General features: G+C 42.9%; 1 protein-coding gene across 1 annotated transcript; it reads left to right on the top strand.

The window, feature by feature from the left end:
* The first annotated feature begins 21,973 nt into the window (after positions 1-21,973).
* On the top strand, positions 21,974-23,555 carry Hsfx4 (heat shock transcription factor family, X-linked member 4). The gene is made up of 2 exons (XM_036175568.1): positions 21,974-22,468; positions 22,953-23,555. Exons 1-2 carry the CDS (start codon positions 21,974-21,976, stop codon positions 23,553-23,555), a joined length of 1,098 nt encoding a protein of 365 aa, XP_036031461.1.
* The last annotated feature ends 249 nt before the right edge of the window (positions 23,556-23,804 follow it).

The raw sequence follows: 23,804 nt of genomic DNA, 5'->3' as shown, positions 1-23,804 counted from the left end.
TTTCCTTGTTATCAATCTCAGAAAATAAACTCACAAAAGAGGTATAAAGTATATAAGTTTGAAAGACATAAAAGCTTAAGTTGTTTAAGAAACTATTTTGAGGTCTAAAAAGATATTTTTAGGATGATAATAGAAGTTAGGATAGAAAGTGCTTTAGGTATAAAACTTTGAACTCACCAAGATCAGATAGATAATAGAGAATTTTCTCCAAAATTGTCAAGTACAAATGGACTAGGCATTGTGATTGTAATTCTTACCTGATAATTGTTATTATATTTAGTTTCACAGTGTTAGAGTTAAACCCTTTCCTTTTTATTTAGATGAAAAGAGGAGAGTGTTGTAGAATAGTTATTTACACTGTGTGAAGATGTGTCACTGGGATTGGTTTAATAAATAGCTAGGTGAGACGTCTGGGCAGAGAAAGAGAAACTGGGAGGAAGAATCTAAGCTTGTGATTTTGCCAGCACACTTGGAGCAAGTTGGATGTGCTGTACTAAGAAGAGGTAAATGAGCCACATGGCAGAACACAGACTAAAAATCATGGGTTAATTAAGTTATAAGAGCTAGTTGGGAAAAAAAACCTAAGCTACAGCCAAGCTTTTATAATTAATAGTAAGTCTCTGTGTCATTATTTGTGGGCTGGTGTTCCAGATGAAAAAGTACTAGTACAGCTCTCTGAGTAGTACTGCTTAGAACTTCATGTCATCTATCCATACTTCCTTCAAGCTTCCCAGGTTCTTCAACTTCACTGCGATAACTTTTACTGGAATGGTCAGCCTGTGAAATGAATGGGATTGATAACAGGGAAGAATGGCAGTATCTACTTTACTATGGTGACTGACAAGGCTCAGAGGCTCTGGGTGATTAATAAATGACTGAAAATGAAGTGAAATTACCAGCTTCAATTTATGGCTGATAGACTATCCCTCATCTCAGAAACAGGGGAGGAAAAGAAGCTGAAGAGCAATCTCAGCTTAGCTAAAGTAGCTGAAGTCCCAAACCAGTCATGGTCACTGGGGTGCATCTTCTTCCTAGCTATGAAGATAAAACTAGCAATAAACATGGATCTATATTCCAGGCACCTCAAAGAAAAAGAGAAAAAGGTGGGGAATCTGGGAAACAGGTCAGCTCAACATTGAGAGGAGAAAGTGAAAAAAGGGAGCATCTGGGAAAGATAAAACAAGGCTCAGTGTACTCCACAGCTGGACAGTGGCCTAGAGTTTCTTCAGATTGTATGGGCTATGAGTTCAATGACCCTGAGTCTGGGCACAAAACTAAAGGTGGAGAATGGGTGTTAAGGAAATGGTTTAACAGTGTACAGAAGGATAGTTCCTCAATAGGAAGAGTGTTAGATGCCTGAGTACCTCCCTCTGGGAGAACACACATCAGAAATGGGGGTCATAGGCTGTGGTGATATTTTATTTGTGCTTAAATGTGATATTTTATTTGTACGTTAATAAATAAAGTTTGCCTGGAGATCAGAGGTCATAGCCATAAACAGAAGTCAGGTGGTGGTAGCATATGACCTTAATCTGGTCACATGGCATGCAGAGTCTCTGTGTGTTTAAGGACACAACCAAGTATGGTGACATATGCCTTTAATCCCAGTACCAACCATAGAGACCTGGAGGTCTGTAAAGACAGGCAGTGATGAGGAACTGTGTGGCTGGGCTTAGAGCCAATGAGAAGGCAGAACAGGAAGGTAATAAAGGCACAGGTTAGGCAGGAAGAGGCTTTCTTGGGAAGCTATGGCAAGATGGTAAGCTAAGGTTAGTTGAAGGCTACTGCTCTGATCTCTACAGCTTATACCTCTGTATTTGGCTCTGTGTTTCTTATTTAAGAAGACTATTTAGAAACTCATCTACAGTAGGCTCAAGAAGGATGGATGGTAAGGAACTCCAGGGCATTTGAAGCTACACTTAAAATTATGTGAATACTGAGTCCAAAGTAGCCCTACAAGACATGCACTAAGAAGTTCTAGGGACTAAGGGTCGAGACTAAAATAAAATACCCATAACAGGGCTTGTGTACTGGCTGATTTTGTGCCAACTTGACACAAGCTAGAATCATTGGAGAAGAAGGAATCTCAGTTGAGAAAATGACTCCGTGAGATCTAGCTGTAAGGCATTTTCTCAATTAGTGATTGATAAAGGATGGCCCAGCCCATTCATTGTAAGTGCTGTCATCCCTGGACTGGTGGTCCTGCATTCTATAAGAAAGCAGGATGAGCAAGCCAGGGTAAGCAAGCTAGCAGTAAGCAACTCCCCTCCATGGCCTCTTCATCAGCTTCTCCCTCTAGGATCCTGCCCTGTTTGAGTTCCTTCAATGATAAACAATGCTGTGGAAGTATAAACTGAATAAACCCTTTTTCCTCCTCAACTTGCTTTTTGGTCATGGTGTTTCATCACAGCAATAGAAACCCTAACTATGACAATTTGTTACACTGAACTGAAATATCACCCACTCCATCCAACAAGACAAGGAACTTTACACACACACACACACACACACACACACACACACACACACACACAATGGGCCGACGCCATTTCTCAAAGGAGGAAAGTGGGCTAAGCAAGAAGCATGTAAGAGAAGCTATGAATCCAGGTGAAGGCACTACAAAGTGTTGGAGCTAGATCACAAGGCAGGATCAAATGTGAAACTTCTGAAAAGGAAGGCATGCAATGGACTTCTCACTCAAAAAAGCAATGAGAAGGAGGGGGGCATTCTCCAAATTGCACAAGGAGACAAGAAAAGAAGTTGGTGGCCAGCACAGAGAAAGGAGGAATAATAGAAATACCAATACCTAGAGCCTGAGATCTCCAAAGCACCATGCACAGACAGGAGTGATTGCAGAGGTGAAAGCTGACCTTTTGAGAGATGAGCTCAAAAGATGTGCATCCTTCCAAGACTCTGTCAGTGAGAGTAGTAGTGGAAGAAGCTGGTAAATAGAATGTGGTCAGAGGGTTAGAAAGCAGATCATTTCCAGGACTAGCATCTTTCTATTCCAAATAAAAATAAAGATGGAGGAGGAATTCTAGTGTTTTCCCAAGGGTACCCAATGTCACTACACCCCAACTAGAACTTGGTAAGGTTTCCAAATCCTGAACACCAATGTAGCTGAGTTGGCTTTGTCTTATTAGATGACAGAGAAGTGGTCTGCTGCTCTCAAAGCCAACATGGAGTTTGTATTACATTTTGCACCATGCACTTAAGGATATTCAGAGAGATCAGGGGCAGTTTGGTAAGTGAGAGACAGGAACCCTTGTGTCATGCCACCCTGCCATTCCTCACTCATGATTCCATATTGTAAGGGTCTGGCTCCTTGAGTAAGTCAAAATTCTTCAACGTAGCAGAACACAGGAAGAGGAGTGGTCCACATTCATAGGACACTCCCTCCCATTCATGAATTGAAATTGCTCTGTGGAAGGTATTGAGTGTTTGGCAGAAGACAGCAGCCATCCAAAGAAGAAGGAACCAAGGCATAGACAGTGCCATAAATAAAGAACAGGACCAGTGGCCTCTAAAGTCTTGGTGGCTTTCACACTCTCCTCCATGATGAAAGTACTCTCCTCCCCTCTCCTCCTTCCATATGTCCTATTTCTTGGAGTTAAAAAACAATAGGTGCATCTCACTAAAAAGGAAATGGCAGTCCCTCATGGACCCAATATTTATGAAGGAGCTACTGTGTTCCAGGAACTTTTTTATATAAATGTGTGGTGGGTATTGTGTTCCCTGAAATATTGTGTGTTCCCCGAAATAAACATATCTGGGGTCAGAGAACAGACAGCCACTAGAACAGAGCCAGAAATGGTGGCTAGAAAATGGGAAGAGTAAGCCATAACAGAAGTTGGGCAGTGGTGGTACACACCTTTAATCCCAGCACTTGGGAGGCAGAGCTAGCCAGATCTCTGAGTTCAAGGCCACTTTAGAAACAGCTAAGCATGGTGACCCATGCCTTTAATCCCAGGGAGTGGGGGCAGAAAGAAAAGGGTATATAAGGCGTGAGGACCAGGAACTAGGGAGGAAAAAGCATGTAGTTAGTTAAGCATTTGGTTGGTTAAGTGTTCAGGCTTTGGAGCAACACAGTTCAGCTGAGAGCCATTGGGATGAGGACTCAGAAGCTTCCAGCCTTAGGAAACAAGATCACCTGAGGAACTAACAAGGTGAGATAGCTGTGGCTTGTTCTGCTTCTCTGATCTTCCAGAATTCACCCCAATAACTGGCCTCGGGTTTGAGTTTTATTAATAAGACTCTTTAAGATTCATGTTACATAAATGAGTGAAAAAGAACACATTCTGAGAAAGAAGTTACAGCCTCAGGTGGGTTCTGAATACATACTACAAGGAACATAGAGGTAGAAGACAAAATACTACCAAAGTTGAGAGACAATGGTTTCTAAATATCAGTGTTAAGATAATGAAGGTAACATGCAGTTGTGTCTTTAAGGACAAGGGCAGCTCAGTTTTGAATGGAGCAGACATGATGGAGTATATCCATAGGGGGATTGACAGGGGAAGATCTGCAATGTATAAGGTGAACCTGTGGGTAGAAGATGGCTCGAGGGAGAATATTTAGGAGGTTGGCAGTCTCAACCAGATTCTTACAGAGGAGCTCAAATAGCAGATGAAGTGTAGATATGTTGGAGTAGTTGTAGCTTTGTTGGAGGAAGTGTGTCACTGTGGGAGTATGCTTTGAGGTCTCCTATGCTCAAGCTATGCCCAGTGACACAGTTCACTTCCTATTGTCTGTGGATCAAAATGTAGAAATCTCAGCTCCTTCTCCAGCATCATGTTTGCCTGCATGATGCCATGTCCTGCCATGATGATAATGGGTTAAACTTCTGAAACTGTAAGCCAGCCCCTTTAAATGTTTTCCTTTATAAAAGTTGCTATGGTCATGGTGTCTCTTCACAGCAATGGAACAGTGACTAAGACATCTGTTCTCAGGAAGCCTATATCCAATGCTTAAATTTGAAGCCAAAAAGGTCTAGCACCATATCCCAAGTTGGGACATCTCTGAAATGCCATCTTGCTTCAGAACTTGCTTCTAGTGTTCCACATCAACTTCTCAGTTGTCCTTCTTTTCACTCCCCTCACATTCTGTACAGATCTCCCCACTTTCCTCTCTCCTCCTTTCTGAGCCCAGACTTTTACCTCATGCCATTCATTGGTTCAGCCAGCTCAGCTCCTGGTAGCTGTTTGGAGCAGGCAAGCCCAGGGCTGCTGCTAGCAGAGCACTAAAGCAGAGATTCTAAACGTATCCACCAGGGGACGCCAATGTGCTGATGGTCAACTATTAACACTGGAAGGCAACAGATTTCCTTACTTTGTAAAAACATAAGCTCAAAACCAAATATTTAAAACTCAAATATCCAATCAGATATTTTGAAGTATGTCACTGTGACTAAGTGAGCCGGCTCGCTCTGTCGCCATGGCACTCTATTTTGTCTGAAGGGGATTTTCTGTGTCCCTTTGCTCTCTGGCACTAACCCAGGAATGGTTCTGATTTTCTAAACTGACCTATCTTCATCAAGCTTCTCAGGGAAGGGCAGGAATGAAGAAGCTGTTGTGGAACGCTGGCCTCTGGGCATAGCATGGCTAGTAGTAGCACCTTTACCACTGCAGCTGTTTGTTTGCCTGAACCATACTCTCCAAAGGCAGAGATTCTCAGCACTCATTCACAGGAGTGGGGGCTGGGGTCATCTGATCCTCACCTCAGACTGCAACCACTCACTCACTCCCTCTTGTCACCCTTCCCAGCTGTGGTCTCAGGAGGTACTAGAACATGTAAAGAGGTGGAAGGTTAATGAAGAGGCGATGCCATCTTTGAAGCTTCAGGGAAGTTGCCATCCATGTTGGGGTGGGAATTTTTAAGGGTGTAGCTGTTTGGGGGCCACCTATACACCTGTGGGGATATCTAGTAAAGGCACTGCAATCTAATGAAGTCCCAACATATCAACCACCAGGTGTCCCAGAATTTAAACATCCAGGATGCCTTTTAAAAGATACATGCAGATTGCTAGGCCTGGATGTGTCACTCGTCTTGCAAGTAAGAATTGGTGGCCCTCCACCTAATTCTAGGTGGAGCTCACTTCTCTAGACACCTCAATGAAAGAAGGAAGCAGAGTGTACAGAAAACTGTAGCTTGGGACAGATTCTTGTCCACTCATAAGAAGGCTTGTAGCTAGAGCTGAAGAGATGGCACAGCAGCTGAGTGCCTCCTGCTCTTTCAGAGGACCTGGGTTCAGGTCTCAGGACCCACATCAGACAGCTCACAACTACCTGTGCATTCAGCTTCAGGGGATCTCCCACTCTTTGCTGGCCTCCAAGGGTAGCAGCACACCTGTGACATATACTCACAAAAGCATGGACAGATACACTGGTAAGTAAAAATCGACCATAAAAGAAGAGAAAGTTTGTACCTGCGAGGTTTCCCCTCCTCCTCCAGTGGAGGCTGTGTCCTGGCCCTGACATGCTCAAGATGGGCCTGCTCAGTGTTCTCCCAGAAATGGGAACTATCTTGAGCTTCAGAATGCCACCTGTGAGTCTGCTGACTGACCTGAGGATGGGTAAGAATGAGCTGAGCTGGCCATAGTGGCCTTCCTCATGGAGCCTTCGCTCAGGGCTGTCTCCCAAGACCATTGCCCTCCAAGCACACATTGGGATGGCACCATTTAGGAGGGTTCAGCATGTGCTGGTACAAAAGGCTGATTTTGGCCTTCCCTTTGCAACATCCAGCATACAGATAAAGCCCAAATCCCTCCATTTGGCTTTAATATCTGCCCGGTTCAGTTGCCAGGTTGTTGCTGAGGAGCTGGGAAGGTTGCTTGGTTGCATTCAAGGCTGCAGATGTGTTTATCTGTGGTGACATTCACCTCTGCTTCTGTTCCCTAACAACAAGCAGTGTGTACACTATGCCAGAGGCAGCCTGACACCACCTGCCTGGTATTACATCAACTCCTCCTGGAGGTGTATGCAGGAGACATCTTCACACCTCCCTGGAGCTCAGATGGGTTCACTAAGTGACTGTGTGGGGGAAAAAAACACTCCCTGGTACTGCTCTATACCGAAAGCCTCTGTTTTTGGTTTTTGTGCCTAACTGCTGGAATCCTTTGCTGGTTGGAATCCTGTTTTCATCAACCACTTCCAGCCAGACACCTTTCTGTTCACTGAGGCCTGTCTACAAAAAACAAAAAAACAAAAAACAAAAAAAAACAAAACATAAAATAACCAACACTTTTCAACTTGACTTTGTGTTCACATGGAAAGTGCCAAGAGGTGGGAAGGGCTTAAATACCTTTAGAAGCTGTTAGGGTCCTTCTGCTCTTTGGTTTGAGGGGAGGGCACTAGTTTTAGGGAGAAATGTTGGATGTGAGTTCAGTTTGGGAGCCTGACTAGTATGGGTGGGGTGGACACATGTGAGGACCTCACATGGGGCCAGAGATCTTGTGTGGACTTGGTGTCCAGTGAAAGGGCTAAGTTTGGGGCGCTACTGTCAATTCTGTGAATAAGATCACAAAGTGGTGTGTGTGTGTGTGTGTGTGTGTGTGTGTGTGTGTGTGTGTGTGTGTGTACTCAAGTAGTCACAAATCTAGACACAAGAGATGGGCCCTTGAACAATAGCCTCTTGTAGCTATAACTTCCTAGTTTCTAGCTCTTTAATTTAAACTTCCTTGGCCATCCTGAGCTGCCTACTCCACAACTCTAGAGCAGGAGCTAGCAAATGTATGAACTTCTGAGATCCCTTTAGGATCTCACAAACCCAAGATCTTTCTCACATATTTGCTTCTAGCTCCAGCAACCTACACTGACGAATGAACATGTTTCTGCAGCCAGGAGCTATGAACAGCAGCTATCTACTAAATGTTTGTTGTGTGCCAACATTTGTGTTGAGCTCAGGATATGGCTTTGTTTGGTGTCAGGCAGCCCAGCAGGACTGGTCAAGTCATGCAGGCTCAGAGTGGCACTGAGAGCTTGGCTAATGTGCTTTCTGGATCTTTCCATGCACCCCACTCATGCATTCCAATATTAATTCCTGTGGTCCCACTGCTGGGCTTCCTTACTTTCCTGTACCCTAGACTTCCCGACTCATAACCTCTTAGCTTCTTGCCAGTTGGGAATAAAATGAATCCTCTGCTAAAGCCCCAGGAGCCCACTGACAACCCTCCTTAAGTTTGTGGTTCAATGCTGCCCTGTTCTCCTGGAGAGATAAAGAAACACAGGGCTGCCCCTCACCCAGTCTGCTAGACTGATCAATAGAAACTGCCCCTCTTAACACCCTTTCCAAACACAGCTTACAAGAAACTTCAAATATCCACAATATCATGAACTCTGCTCTGATCCCTGGTTGTTCAGGTCATTTCAGTTTGGTGTCTTCAGAGGAGAGCTGTGTCAACTCCGATTAGATCCTAGTCCTGTTTTGAGACCATCATACCAGGTCATCCCCTACCCATCTGTATGGTGTCAAGAAGGCTTAGCAGACAGCTGGTATTTGATCAAGTGGTAATAAGCCCAATCCTCCAAGATGTCAAGATGTTGTAGCAGGCTACACCAGAGAGAGCAATAATGAGGCATTAATAACCTTTCTAGGCCAGAAAACAATGATGAAGTCTTGCTCAGAACCCAAATTCCAATCTTGACCAGAAATCACATGAAGTTTCCCTGGAGATTCAGGGATTCATGGAAGTAGGATGGATGAAAGTGTAGCTCCACAATTCACTCATGTAGTCCTCCTCTTTTCTCTGGTATGGTGGTGCCACAGGAGTCCAGCTACAACACAGTTTAAATAGACTGAGACAAACAATATGAACATATGCAGAAGTCAACAGAAAGCACATACCATCCAAAGAACAGCAGAATCTACACTGAAGATACATATTATCATTATCTGTCAAATGAACCATCATAAAAAAAGTTTCACTAAGCAATAAAAAACTCACTTTTAAAGAACGTAAAACTTATGGCAGGAGAGATGGCTCAGTAGTTAACAGTACTAAGTGCTCTTCCACAGGACTCGGGTTTGATTACCAGCACCCATCTAGAGCTCAAAACAGCCTGTATCTCAGTTTCAAGAAATCTGACGCCTGTTCTTGCCTCTGTGGGCACTGCATGCATGTGCTGTATATACCTGTATTCAGGCAAAACAGTCATACAGACAGAATAAAAATAGATAAATCTTTTTGTAGAAAGAAAAACAAAATGTTCAAAGTCTCAGTAATTAATAGAATGTACAAAGAACCCAACTGAAAATTTAAATGTAAAAATTGCATAGCTGAAGTGTAATGACCTCATTAGCAAGGGTGTCAGTAGCAGAAATGGGTGAGCAGAGTAAAGAACCAGAGACAATATACTGTAAAAACCAGAAGCACTTTGAACAAACTTTGGCAGTATCTCAAAAAATCAAATGTATACCTAATAACCCTAGAAATTGCACACTGAGGGATTCACTCTAAAAAATCAGATTGTATACTCACACCCACCATAAAACACGGCAGAGCTTCAGAGACTATAGAAGACTATAGAGGAAAATCTAATGTCTCTGTCATAGGGTCTCCAGAAGCCGGGGGTGTGGTGGTATTGTGTTCCCCAAAATATTGTGTACCCTAATAAACTTATCTGGGGTCAGAGAACAGAACAGCCACTAGATACAGAGGCTAGAAAATGGTGGCACACATGCCTTTAATCCTAGCATTCCAGAGGCAGAAATCCGTCTGGATCTCTGTGAGTTCAAGGCCACATTGGAAACAGCCAGGCATGGTGACACACGCCTTTAATCCCAAGAAGAGCCTTTAATCCCAGGGAGTGATGGCAGAAAGCAGAAAGATATATAAGGCGTGAGGACCAGAAACTAGCAGCTTTTAACCTGGTTAAGCTTTTAGGCTTTTGAGAAACAGTTCAGCTGAGATCCATTTGGATGAGGACACAGAGGCTTCCAGTCTGAGAAAACAGGATCAGCTGAGGAACTGGTGAGGTGAGGTGGCTATGGCTTGTTCTGCTTCTCTGATCTTCCAGCATTCACCCCAATACAAGGCCTCAGGTTTGATTTTATTAATAAGCCCATTTAAGATTCATGTTACAGGGTGCAGCAGTACTGAGTACACTACAAGGAGCAAGAACAGAGAAAAGAACAAACTTTGTCAAATGACACATTTTAGAAGTTGAGCAGGACTGAAACAGATTACAGAACCTCAGCAAGCCTGAAACAGATTAAACCCAAATAAATCTACAGCAAAACTACACCAAAGCTCTGAGAAGAAAGGAAAATAATCTTTGAAGCAATAAAAGAGGAACGATCCTATATGTATATGCATAAAACAATTAGAGGAGGTCTTCTCATCAGAAAACATGGAGCCCAGAAGGAAGGTGGAGGAGAGAAGAACCTGAGGGTAGTGAGAAGAAACGTCTCACAAGTTGTCCACCCAGAAGGCAAAGTACCCCATCTCTACTCCTGCTCCCTAAGCATAACAGAACTTCTGCCATAGGTACCCACTTACCCAGCTCTGATAGCCGACCCCCATATTTAATGCACAGTGAAGTTGGAGGACAAGACCAACAGAGGGCACTATGGGGAAATGTCCTGCTCAAGACCATGGGAAAACACTAGCTAGTGGCAGTTCATCCAACAAGAGGGACTTTCTCCTATAGCTTTCTGCATACATCCTTTGCACACATTCAAAGCCACTCTTCCTTATCATCGTGTATCCAACTCTACCACTTCTCCTGTTTAGAGGCAGTGGGTGAGGGAACTATCTGATTAAATCCAGCCTTGCCCAGGACACAGTGGTAGCTCAGACCATGCAGTAGATGCCTAGGCAGACCCATACCATTCCTTCTAACTTTTCATCAGCAGCTATGGTGATATTTTCTTTGTACTGAAATGTGATTTTATTTGTATGTTAATAAAGTTGCCTTGGGGTCAGAGCAAGCCAGAGCAGAAGCTGAGCAGTGGTGATGCACGCCTTTAATCCCAGCACTTGGGAGGCAGAGCTAGGCGGATCTCTGTGTGTTGAAGGATACAGCCAGCATGGAGACACACACCTTTAATCTCAATACCAACCACAGAAGACCTGGAGGTCTCTAGAGACAGGCAGTGACCAGGAGGTCATGTGGTTGGGTTTACAACCAATGAGAAGGCAGAACAGAAAGTCTATAAAAAAGACAGGATACAGGAAGTAGGGTAAGGTTTTCAGCTCTCAGCTATTGCTGTGTATTTGGATCTATGTTTCTTATTTAATAAATGGTTACATCTACAAGAAGCAGCAATTCTGGCATGTTCTGGATGTAGTAGGAGGTGAATCGAGTAGAAGTATCTTGGCTACACACCCTCGCAGGGCTATAGCTTATAGTCTCTGTGGCTCTTCTGTCATGCTCACGATGCATCAGAGCTACACAAAAGTTCTGTCAGAGGCTGACTAGCCAAATGAGCTCAGCATCAAAAACTCATCAGTAAAACAAGTGACTGTTCACCTGTACCCAACAATCACCGTGAACCCCAAGGACAGACTTTAGTCTGGCCCACACTTCTGGAGGAACTGAAGCCCATCCAATTCTGGCCCCCTCTGCCAGCTCCTTGCTTCACACATGTGTCTGTTCCATTCTTGGTCCTCTCTCAGTCTCTAGAAACCATCTCGTGTTTGGCCTTGTGTTTGAGTGGGAGCTCCATCTCAACTTCTAGCACCCTGGCATCCTTACACACAAAGATTCTGGAATGTATGGGTGGAATATCCACATCACCCTCCCACCCCCACCCCTGTCTCTTTCCCTAAACTGCCCCTTCAAAGCCAGCCAAACATGGCTCCTCCCCCAGAGAGACTAAAGACCACTCCCACAGGGTATATAAGACGCATACCAGAAAACAGATATGTGATTCTTCAGGTCTCTTGTCCCAGTCTGCTCTCTGTGGGCCCAGGGAATCACCTGGGAATGCTTCACCCACTAAACCAGGCCTTTTCCTAATTTCATCTGATTTGGATTGCTGCATCTGTGGAGAGTCCTATAAGGGTCAAAAAACTTATCACCTTGCTGAAGCCCCACCTAACAAAATCCTCTGGACCTCATGGGCCAGCTGGCGTGACTTCTCTTCTGTGAGGCCTTGGGAGCTCTCTGCCCATGGTTCAGGTTCTTCTTCACATTTCTAACTCCTGCTTCCTCTGCTCAAGTTGCATTATTGAAAGATCAGGAGAACAACACACCCAGAAGCTCTCTGAACACTGTAGGGGTGAGGTTGTACCTGCAGGCAGTGCCTGACAGGGCAGTGCCTACTGATCTCACTCTGTGGTATGTCTTGATGATGGAAGACATGATCTCTTCCAGCAGGCTGTGCATACCCCCATGCTAATGGATCTCCAGATGTCCTGTAAGTATTTGCCATGCAAGTAGTTACCATCCAGACTAAAGCACAATGGGAGGTGGATGCATCTCCTAGGAAGTGAAATCTGAGGCAATGGGCACCAGTGGCATAAAAGGTGAAGCTGCTATATGAAGACCTCTGCTGCATCCTTATTCTTCCCAGCTGACACTCACTCTCCACTTTCCAAAGCACCTATCAGTCATTCAGTCAGTCAGTCAGTCATTTAGTATGTCTGTCATTATGGCCCCTATGGGATACTGTGTTTCAGTTGCTAAAATGATGTGCATGACCTTTCAGGTTCAACACTGTATTAGCACCTGCCTGATTCACTGGACAAGACTGTCATGTTGGGCCCTACTCTTCAATTCTGCTCCTACTAACTCTCTTTCTCCTGGGCTTCCTGGATGACTCAAGATGACACACCTGCTTCCACAGGTCTCTAGGCAAGAAAGAGGTCAATTAAGGAGTGATGTAGCATTACCATTGACTCTCCACAGGAAGCAATGAGGATTAAGTGGCTTGAAGTCAGCCATAGACATAACAGGGCTACCTGGTTGCTACACCTCTCATGTTAGAAATTTGCTTGAATGGCTGTCTTGTGGAGAGGCAGAACATTTGCAGTTGAGGATATCCATATATCTGGGACATTTTGGAATGCCATCTCCAATGACACAGGAGAAGGGTGCTAGTGTCTATGCTGCTATAGTGACCCACACAGGGGTTGACTCAGTGACTTTGAGTGGAAGCACCTGCATCTCATTGGGCCTACAGCATGGTCCCCATCTCAGGGATGGGCAAGCAGCAGGAGCTGAAATAAACCAAGGCAAATGCTATAAGGCAAATGAAGGACAAAAACAGCTCAAGGAGCAAAATAGATCTCTAGTGTCAATTTCGAAGCCCTGTGAGGAGGCTTGTGTCCTAGATGGAGAGGGTCTGTGAGTATTGCACTCTCTAGGTGCCTCTGAAACTTCTGAACCTGTGTAAGCAGTCTTCCTTTTACAGGAAGAGTCAGTGCTATCCCATCCCTGCTCCTGAAGGAGAAAAGCTTGCCTAAGTCCTATCCACACAGGGATAAGTCCTTCACTCCCAGGACTTGCCCTCCCTCCTCTCTTGCTGATATTTTAGTCAACACTGCATATTGGCCACAAAACTCACAATGCTAAAGCCAGGAGAGTGGCCAGAAAGGGGGAAGAGTTCATGAAGCTGCTGCCAAGCACTACCCAGAGTAAGTCCCAGCTCAGCAAGAGCCAAGGAGGCTCAGCTGGACAGACAGGAGAGAGGAGCCAGCAAAGGGAGAAGCTGGTACAGCATGCTCTAACATCTGTAGAGAGGAAGCTGTTCCTGTTCCACAGGCTTGAAGAGGACCTCTGGGGATTCAGATTCCACAGGGACTGCAAGAGCCTCCTGAGAAACAGGACTTCATACCCTGGCAAGGCTCATGGGGCATGATGCAAAGTTGCTGATAGATGGGGACAGGGATAATGTAGGCAACAATGGTTCATCATTAGCATTCTTGAAAGCAGGCATTGCCTTGGCAGACAAGAATGGAGGGAGAGCATCAAGGCTATGGGGTATTGCTGTCTAGAAATGGTTACATTAGTTGAGGCTAGAAAAGTTCTAGTGGGTAAGTTCTCTGACAGTGAAATCAGAGCATTAGGATTAAACAGGAATAACGTCACTAACATCACTTAGAAGCTTGCCATCACCACTCTGTAGGCCCAGGTGATGACACAATATCTGGTCTCACTGTGCACAAGAACAGTTTGTGATGTTTTCTTTTCCCCCTCTTCCACTTCTTTCTGTTCCTTCTACCCACCCACCTCCTAGTTCTTTTTCATCTTTCTCTGCCTCCTTTTCTTTTTCTCCTCTTCTTCCCCCTCCTTCTCCTCTTCCTCTGACTTCTACTCTTCTTCTTTCTGCATATCCTCATCTTCATCTGCAGTACCCACAATAACTGAGCTGCTAATAGCTGCTGGTTAAGACTAATCACCATGAGAAAAGAAATTATATACCACAGTCTTCCTTAGGTATATAACTGATATATGTTCAAGATGCTAAGCTGAGAGAGGGCACTCAGAGGAGTAAGTATTCAGGCAAAGGGGACTGAGTGTGCCACCCACAACAAACCAGTGAGTATTCCTGCTCAGTTGTGCTCTGTGACCGAGATTTATGAAGCCTTTGACTAAAAGGGTAGTATTGAGGCCCCAAGGCATTAGGAAGCTGCAGCAACAAAGCAATGAGACTTGCAAATAGCCCCACTGCATATTCCTAAGGGACCTACAGTTGTATACTGGGTCACTGATAATCAAGGAAACCATAATAACTAGCAAGGCTGTTGTAAATAGTGTCTTATGGGAGGTTTATGCTTTGTGAATCAATGAACTGTCTGTAAGTTGTTCTCAGGAAGAACTTCCTGTAGTTAACATTTTTGAACAAAAGAATGTTATCAAATTCAAAGGCATGTACTATTCTCAGGAAATTGGTGTGTAGCTCTTGAATGAGGAGACTGTGAACCAATTACTCCATATTGGGCTTAGGCTGCAGATCTAGTGAGAAGTCAAGTTAGTTTTGAAAAAAAAAAACTTTTCAGAACATAAACTAATGCTTATTGTAATGGAAAATACAAATCAAAATATGAGATAGCATAAACTCAGTGAAATAAAATGCATGAAAATTGAAAATGGCATATCATGCCCAAAGTATAAAAATCCTTACATCCATGAAATGACTACTTCTACAAGTTTCCAGGGCAAACCTGCAGGTTTACAATAGGCTAGATGAGTCTTCTGCAGCAAGCGCAATGGACCGCTTCATCAGAAATCATGATGATGAGCTGACAACTTGTCCTCTATATCCTGCCAGACCCCTCCAACCCTAAGGCATAGAAATAAAAAAGCAGGAGCACATGGTCACTAGACCATGTCATGTTATTTGAAGACCTAGCTCTGGCAGTCTACAGAGGTTGTGGCTTCTTTAAATAATGATAGAAGAATCAGAAGAATAAAGATGGAAATGCAGGCTGAACAAAGAGCCTTGAAACTGCAATAAACAGTTTTGGCCACTGAAATAAACCGGCCAGTTTGCAGGCAGGTCACAGATATTTGAAAAGTCCAAATTATGCTTCCTCAGTTTCTATCCTGGGCACCACAAACTACCAAATGGAGTACAAGTAGCACACCATTTCTGCAAGAATACTGGAATGCCATTTCCTCCCATTCACAAGTAACGTGTCATGAAGAAAAACAGCAGCCATAAGAGCAGGCCTTGGAGTAGTAGCACCTGATCTGGGAAACCTAGGAAAAAATCTTTTGAACAAGATTGGAAGAAGGGTGAAGAGGGAAAAAAGCAAGAATGAAGGACCAGAAAGATGAGGCAATGAATAAAGGCCCTTGCTGCCAAGCCTGATGACTTGAGTTCAATGCCCAGAGCCTGCTTGATAGAAGAAAACAGACTCTTCTAAGATGTCTTCTAACATGGGTTCTATGGCCCACATTTGCACCTGAATATGCACAATGAATAAATTTATATAAAAATACAAAGGAAAGGGAGCCATATATATAACGGGGGAGGGCAGTTGGTAATTGTCTATGGAATTACTGAGTTAATTCTCTAGCATAAACAAAGAACTAAACAACAGGGAAATGTAGTTAGAGTTTTCCTGCCTGGACCACAGTCAGGACAAATGTCTCTTACCTGCCAGGCCCAGAGACGATCAGAACCAACCAAGTAAACACACAGAAACTTACATTGTTTACAAACTGTATGGTCGTGGCAGGCTTCTTGTTATCTAATTCTTCTATCTTAAATTAACACATTTCTATTAATCTACACTTTGCCACGTGGCTTGTGGCTTACCATTAACTTACATCTTCCTTGTCATGGTGGTGGCTGGCAGTATATCTCCCCCACCCCAGCCTTTACTTCCCAGAATTCTCTTCTCTCTTGTCCCGCCTATACTTCCTACCTGGCCACTGGCCAAACAGCATTTTATTTATACAGAGCGATATCCACAGCACTTCCCCCCCCCCTTTTTTTTTTTTCAAAAGGAAGGTTTTAACTTTTACATAGTAAAACTACATGTAACAAAACAATTATCAAGCAAGAATTACAGTTATAATATTAAAGAAGATATCCTATTTATCTTATGTTTGTAAGTTTAAGGTTTTATATCTAACTTAACTTTTATCAGTGTCCTGTAGAATGTCTGGCAGTTTCCTCTGCAAAGCAGGAATCTAAAGGACCATTTTGTCAAGCAAAGTTCAGTGGTCTTCTTTCTATGGGTCCTGCATGTCCAGTTGACCAAGAAGTCCAGGCAAGAACTGTTTCTTGCCCAAATGGCTATTTTTGTCAAGGTGAAGATAAACTCCACATGAAGTGTCTTCAATGCCTGTCCTCCTCTCTGAAGTAAATTGGTGATGCCAGGAGCAGACATGTCTCACTGTCCAGAAAGTCTAAATTTTAAAAATATTTTAAATGCCATATTCTGTAGGTCTTTGAAGTATTTGAAGATTACCTATCTATCTGAAATATCTCTGTGTATACCTAGAAGACTTAACTGACATGGCTACGAGTATGATTATTATAGATGACCAGTTATTAATCTATTTTTAATTATCCACTACAATTTTAAATGGGCTGTAAATAATACCTTGAACAAGAGTAGAAATATACAGACAGTATAACAAAATTAACTTTAAGTTTGTATCAATAGACTAAAATGTATACCAATGTAAAACATTTTAAACAATTTGTTGCTCTTTAGAAGTAAGTTCATTAATCTACCCTTTCATCCTATTATATCTATATCATATCCTCTTTTTTTCTTTAGAAAGAGATCACATTTATAATCAACCTGATTTAAATAAAAATATTGGTTTTTCTCTGTCCCACACCAGAGGGCTCTTCTGATTTGGGACACAAGAATCTCTTAACCTTTTCTTTTAGCAATATGTCTGGGTTCAGAGAAGGAGTGAGCCAATTCCATCTCCAAAGCCAGCTTGATAATTTTGGGAATGTGGGTATAGATTCTCTTACTATTTCCTGCTAGAGGGGGGCGCAGTATCTTATGGGGACACAAAGGAAATTTTAGGATTATGGAGTAGTTCATGAGGATAAACCTCTGAGCCAGTTGCCTTGAAACCATTTTGGATGTCGGATCATCTGGGCCATGGTGTCATCGGAGACCTTTTAGGTGGTCTTGGCTGATCAAACCTGATGTATCTTAATCTGGAACAAATCCACAGCCTCTGGCTTTCTGTGGCAACAAAAGCAGAGACTCTTTTCCAAAGCAACATATCCTTATATCCAAATTTTGAAGTCAAGGTACCTTTAAAATTTACATATGTGTTTAACTCAACAGCTTTTACGATCAAATCTTTTTCTGCATTTAAAAATCCCAGAGACAACACAAAAAAGATTTTCTGTGTAATATCCATCTTTGTAAGATTGAAACGCCTCTGTGGCTGCTAGCTCCACCCACCTCAGCTTCCCAAAGTGGTGGTGGTACAGTTTACTGCCAGCTCTGGGTCTGGAGCCATGTGTACCATCAACTATCAGAAGCAGTTCTATCAAAGCAGTGCATAGCCCAGAAACTTTTTTTTTAACTAGCAAAGGCTAAGTCTACATGCAGCAGCTTGTAGACTCCTCATTCCTGCCACACTGCAGGTCAGACTCACACACCAGGAACCCGCCATAGTAGCTCAAACCGGCAGGCTGCCTCTAACTTGAGAGAGACAACTAGGAAGCTGTTTTTAGCTCTGTTTTAGAATCTTTTTTTTGTCAGGTTTTAGGCGGAAACTCTTGCCAACACATTGGGCTCCATTTGTAGTTAGAGTTCTCCTGCCTGGCCCACGTTGTGTGCCAGTTATTGGTGAAATTATTTAGGCCACTCCAGGTAGTTAAAAGGGAGGTTTATTTTGTGGGGTAACTTACAAATGAAGGGAAAGTTTGCAGGGTCTGGCAAAGGTATGGCACAGACCAACGGTGTTCTCTGGAGAACTCTGCTCAGTCTACCTCCAGCATCCAGGGTCTCGGAACCAAGAGAAGCCTCTCGTCTAGATCCTGGGTCTTCAGCGTCCTACCTCAGCCCCACGTTGTGGGCATGACCATTACCGAAGCCTCAATTGGGGTTGGAACTTCCAGGCCAAGGCTGGGATGGCTATCCACTACAGGGAAAGACTGAAGATATAGTCACAGAGAAAGGGAAAGGAACAGGCTTATCCCTTTACGATGGGTGAAATGTAAGGATGGAAGCCTGGTAAACAGATGCTGGCTTGGGTATTTATTGACTCCCTGGATCCTCCCCTTCCCCCACACTGATCCTGCCTACATTTATGCCTATAGTGATATTTTATTTGTATTGAAATGTGATTTTATTTGTATGTTAATAAAGTTGCCTTGAGGTCAGAGCAAGCCAGAGCAGAAGCTGAGTGGTAGTGGTGCACGCCTTTATTCCCAGCACTTGGGAGGCAGAGCTAGGTAGATCTCTGTGTGTTCAAGGACACAGCCAGCATGGCAGACACATGCCTTTAATATCAATAGCAACCATAGAAGACCTGGAGGTCTGTACAAACAGGCAGTGACCAGGAGGTCATGTGGCTGGGTTTACAACAAATGAGAAAACAGAACAGAAAATCTATAAAAAAGATATCAGGACACACAGAGGTAGCTCTCTGTCGGAGAGGAAGAACAGCAGAAGCAGTGAAGGGTAAGGTTTTCCGCTCTTGCTCTGACCTCGATTCTGCAATTGGTTCTGTGTTTCTTATTTAACAAGCCGGTTCCATCTACATATGCCCCTGTGTATTCCAGCTGTATCTGAGACTCTTCTGAGAACAAGAAGCCATCATCTCAGGGAATCAGCCTTTACTTCCCCTGCCTGCTTACACTCCTCTAAGCTCCCTCCAAGACAGACCATTACAGAAATTCACAACTGGTCAAAATTCAGAGAGCAACTTACTATGGAGTGGCCAACCCTAACAAACACATCTAAAACACAAGCTGAGGCTCAGTTACCATCATGGAAGAGGGGATAAAAAGATTGTAAGAGCCAGAGGAGCAGGATATCTACTACAAGATAGTGTTTTCTGTATATTATGTGGAATCTACACCTATGAAATCACACTAGCACAGTCATCTAAATAAGATCAGCACAATGACAACATGGGAACATCTCATACGACCCTATACTTAGATGAAGAACTACAGGCAATCAATCGTTGCTGAAAGAGGCAGATTCAGTCTTCTACAGGAACAAACCCCGATAGGTTCTCCAGTCCCAAGTGGTCAGCCCTAAACCCAAATATATATGAGAAACATTAAATGGACTCAGAAGGTTGTATATATATACTTACATATTTATATCCATTATATAATTATTTATATTTACATATTTGTTTATACATATGCACATATATATTTAAAAAGGGGTCACCTTCTACCACAGCTAAGGCATCACAAATGTGTAGGTGATTGTGGTGATATTGTGTTCCCCAATATATTGTGCACCCTAATACACTTATCTGGGGTCAGAGAACAGAACAGCTACTAGATACAGAGGTCAGAAAATGGTGGCATACACACCTTTAATCCTAGCATTTTGGAGGCAGAGATCTGTCTTGATCTCTGTGAGTTCAAAGCCACACTGTAAATAGCCAGGCATAGGGACACATGCCTTTAATCCCAGGAATTAATGGCTGGAAGCAGAAAGGTATATAAGGTGTAAGGACCAGGAACTAGAGCCTGGTTAAGCTTGTAGAGTTTTAGCAGCAGTACAGCTGAGATCTGTTTGGATGAGGATTCAGAGGCTTTCAGTTTGAGGAAACAAGATCATCTGAGGAATTGACAAGGTAAGGTTAGCTGTGGCTGGTTCTGTTTCTCTGATCTTTCAACATTCATCCCAATACCTGGCTCAGGGTTTGTTTTTATTTAATAAGACCTTTTAAGATTCATGCTACAGATGATTTTCAAACGCACACTAGGACTTATTTTGGTTGTGTCTAGCTAAACTGATAGAAGCTTTCCTCAAAAGAGATCCTATGAAAACCAGATTACAAAGACCTGAACAAGGACAATACCAATAGATATGCTAACATGGAAGGGGAAAATTTCACCAGAGCCCTACCCCTAGACAAAGAACTATAGGCAACTAAGGAATGCTGAGAATTTGTGAATTGCCATTCACCAGGAATAAGCCTCTAATTGGTTATCAATACTAAGTCAGTCAGCCTTAAAAACACATACATGCTGCCGAGTGGTGGTGGTGCACACCTTTAATCCCAGCACTCGGGAGGCACAGCCAGGTGGATCTCTGTGAGTTCAAGACCAGCCTGGTCTCCAAAGCGAGTTCCAGGAAAGGTGTAAAGCTACACAGAGAGACCATGTCTCGAAAAACAAACAAACAAACAAAAACAACAACAAAAAATATATATATACATGCTAGCAGTACTAAATGGAATCATATGGTTGTATTTGTATATTTATGTATATATATATATATGTAACTTTAAGTGCATAATAACAATCAAAGAAAGAGGTCACAGATTTGAGAGGAAAGAAGGGGGTACATAGAAAGGGCTGGAGGTAAAGGCAATGGGGAAATGATGTAATTTCATAATATAAAAATTACTGTCATGGACTATGAAAACGGTTTTTAGAGGAAAGAAATAGAGTGACTGGCAATTCTGTTTTGATCTGAAGAACAAAGTGATTTGGTGGCAAGCCAGGAGTTCATGGAAATTCAAAGTACCACTGAATATGTGGCCATTTAATTAAACAACAGTACTTAGAATAATCCTACCACTGAGTAACCAGAGGAATGTGTCCACCTCCTACTTGAGCACACAGTATTGCTCAAGGAATAAACAGATCAGATTATAGGGACATGCATTCCTTATTAAGATCTATATAAAGAGACACAATCCTCCAGAGGAACAGTTGCATAAAAACAATGCAAGACTGAGATAGGGGTGAGGTGGGGGACAAGTAGAAGGTAAAATCAAGGTTAGACCACTCTGCCTAAGAGGTTCTATCATATATATATATATATATATATATATATATATATATATATATATATATATAGAGAGAGAGAGAGAGAGAGAGAGAGAGAGAGAGAGAAAGAGAGAGAGAGAGAGAGAGAGAGAGAGAGAGGAACTCATGAATGCTAATACCCACAGTTGTACTAACTAAGGGCAGGTCCTTGAGCTAAACAGAGAGAGTAGCAACAACCATCCCCCATCCTGAGGATTGAGAGAAGCAAAGGTTTATCTGCTTCTCAACTTGTACAGAAACCATGACAAAATATGTATCATCAGACAGGACACTTTTTATGAGAATTTGCAGCATGTTTTGGCATAGGAAAGAGAAGACCTGAGGCTTTTTCACCTATCTATCCACTTACCACATATACTTGGCCTGGGTTCCCTCTCCAGACTGACTGTGAGACATCTTAGTGACATCACATGACAAACAAAGAGAATGATGACTTCAACAGTTGTCTTCTAAGAATCTAGAACTTTATAGTCACTATTTATTAGGTGTTCCTACTGGAACTAAAGACACTGACTTGCTAGGACAGGGACTTGTGGTCTGCTGTTCAGAACACTCCTGATGATAGTGTAGCATCATGGCTAGTCAGAGTGTAGAACAGGACTGTGAAACCAATGTGAGCCCAGGTGTTAATCGAGAGCCTGAAAGCAAGGACATCCCTAACTCTTCACCTGATTCAGAAGCAGATTCAAGAGAGGGTCTTGTGAGGCAAGATGATCAAGATGTGATACAAGATCCAGCCTTTGAAGAGCGACCCCCACCTGAAGACCAAAGCCAACATACAGCCAGTAAGGAAGATAACACCAACATCCTCAGTCTGCCCTTCCCCAGGAAGCTCTGGACCATCGTGCAGAATGAGGCATTCAAGTCTGTGAAGTGGACTGAGGAAGGAGACACCATAATGATTGAGGTAGACCTTTTCCAGAGAGAGGTCCTTCACCTCAAGGGGGCAAAGAAGATATTTGAAACAGACAGCTTGAAGAGTTTTATTCGCCAGCTCAACATGTATGGGTTCAGGAAGATATGCCATGAGACCTCTGTGGTTTCCTCTGGAGAAAACAGGAGAATAATGGTAACATGCAAAGTATTTTTGCCCTATTTTTAATAACAGAAGCATATTCAATCTCTCCAGCCCATGCCACAAATGTTGTCAGTTCTTTACTTCCAAAGATAACTATTTTAGCAAGAGATGCTATTCACTAAAGGGTCAAAATGTAGACTTTGATATAATGGCTTTTTTCTTAAATAGGGCCCACCCAAAAGTCTTCAAACAAGAAGAATGGCTATGAGATGCTAGATAATGGTGCATGCACGTGTGTGTGTGCATGCGTGTGTGTGTGTGTGTGTGTGTGTGTGTGTGCGTGACACATGTACATTACAATCTTAATTTACATACTGTTTATCTTTAATGATATCCTGCCACAAGGCATAAGGATCCTTTCCAACTCAAGTTATTTTTCATCACAAATTAAGACACTGCAACTGGTGGTAGAAAGGGTTGTGGAGATCAACCTATGTTTCATTTCAGGATAGCTAAAATATTCATTTTGTTTCAGATGTACCGCAACTTCAACTTTCAGAGAGATAAGCCTGGACTCCTTAAGTATATCTGGGGAAAAGAAGACCTAGGAAATGTTACCCACCAGGCTATCTGTGTACCTATTCTGCCTAGATCTGCTCAAGAGCCAATTTCCAAAAAAAAGAAGTTACCTACCAGATGTTCTCCACGATTCTATCATAAACCTGAGGAAGATAGTGAAGAGTCCAAGAAGAAAAGCTCTGACGACCAGGCACCCAAAGGAAATCAGGGCTTTGTATTCTCTACTGTATGGGCTATGAAAACTATTCCTGGATGTTCCCTAGAAAGGCAGTCTCCTGGGGAGTCAAGTAACCCAACTGGAGAAAACACCTCAAGCAATATTATATGTGTGCCTCCAACTGCTCCTCGAATTCAGGGCATAGAAGAAGTGCCCAGTGATAGCTCATCATACCCCATTTTGGGTTCTATGATGTCTCTGTATAACAACTGTTGTTCTATCCTATTGTCTGCCCTCTTAGAAAGGCCAACAAATGAATCCCCTGATGAAGAAGAGCAGGAAGGCTCCTCAGATTACAAGTGTGTAATCTGTGAGCCCATAAAGAATAGCCCTCGTTTATGAACTCACAGACCACTGAGAACAGTAGAAAAATATTTTTTCTAAGGATAAATCTATTTTTGGTATCAAAAAAGATAAATCTCATGATGGGAAATAAATAATCTAAACTAGACTCCAGAGTCTGTGTCCTATCTGACCCTCTGTACCATTCTATATCCTTGGTTTCTCCAAACTTGGCTGTCCTTTCATGAGAAGCAGCAATATTTTCACACTCTCAGCAAAGCATTCTGCCTGGTAGGGTGGAGAGCAAGC

This window comes from Onychomys torridus, chromosome X (genome assembly GCF_903995425.1).
Source record: "Onychomys torridus chromosome X, mOncTor1.1, whole genome shotgun sequence".
Taxonomy (NCBI): Eukaryota; Metazoa; Chordata; class Mammalia; order Rodentia; family Cricetidae; genus Onychomys; species Onychomys torridus.
This window is presented reverse-complemented; position numbering and strand designations above follow the sequence as displayed.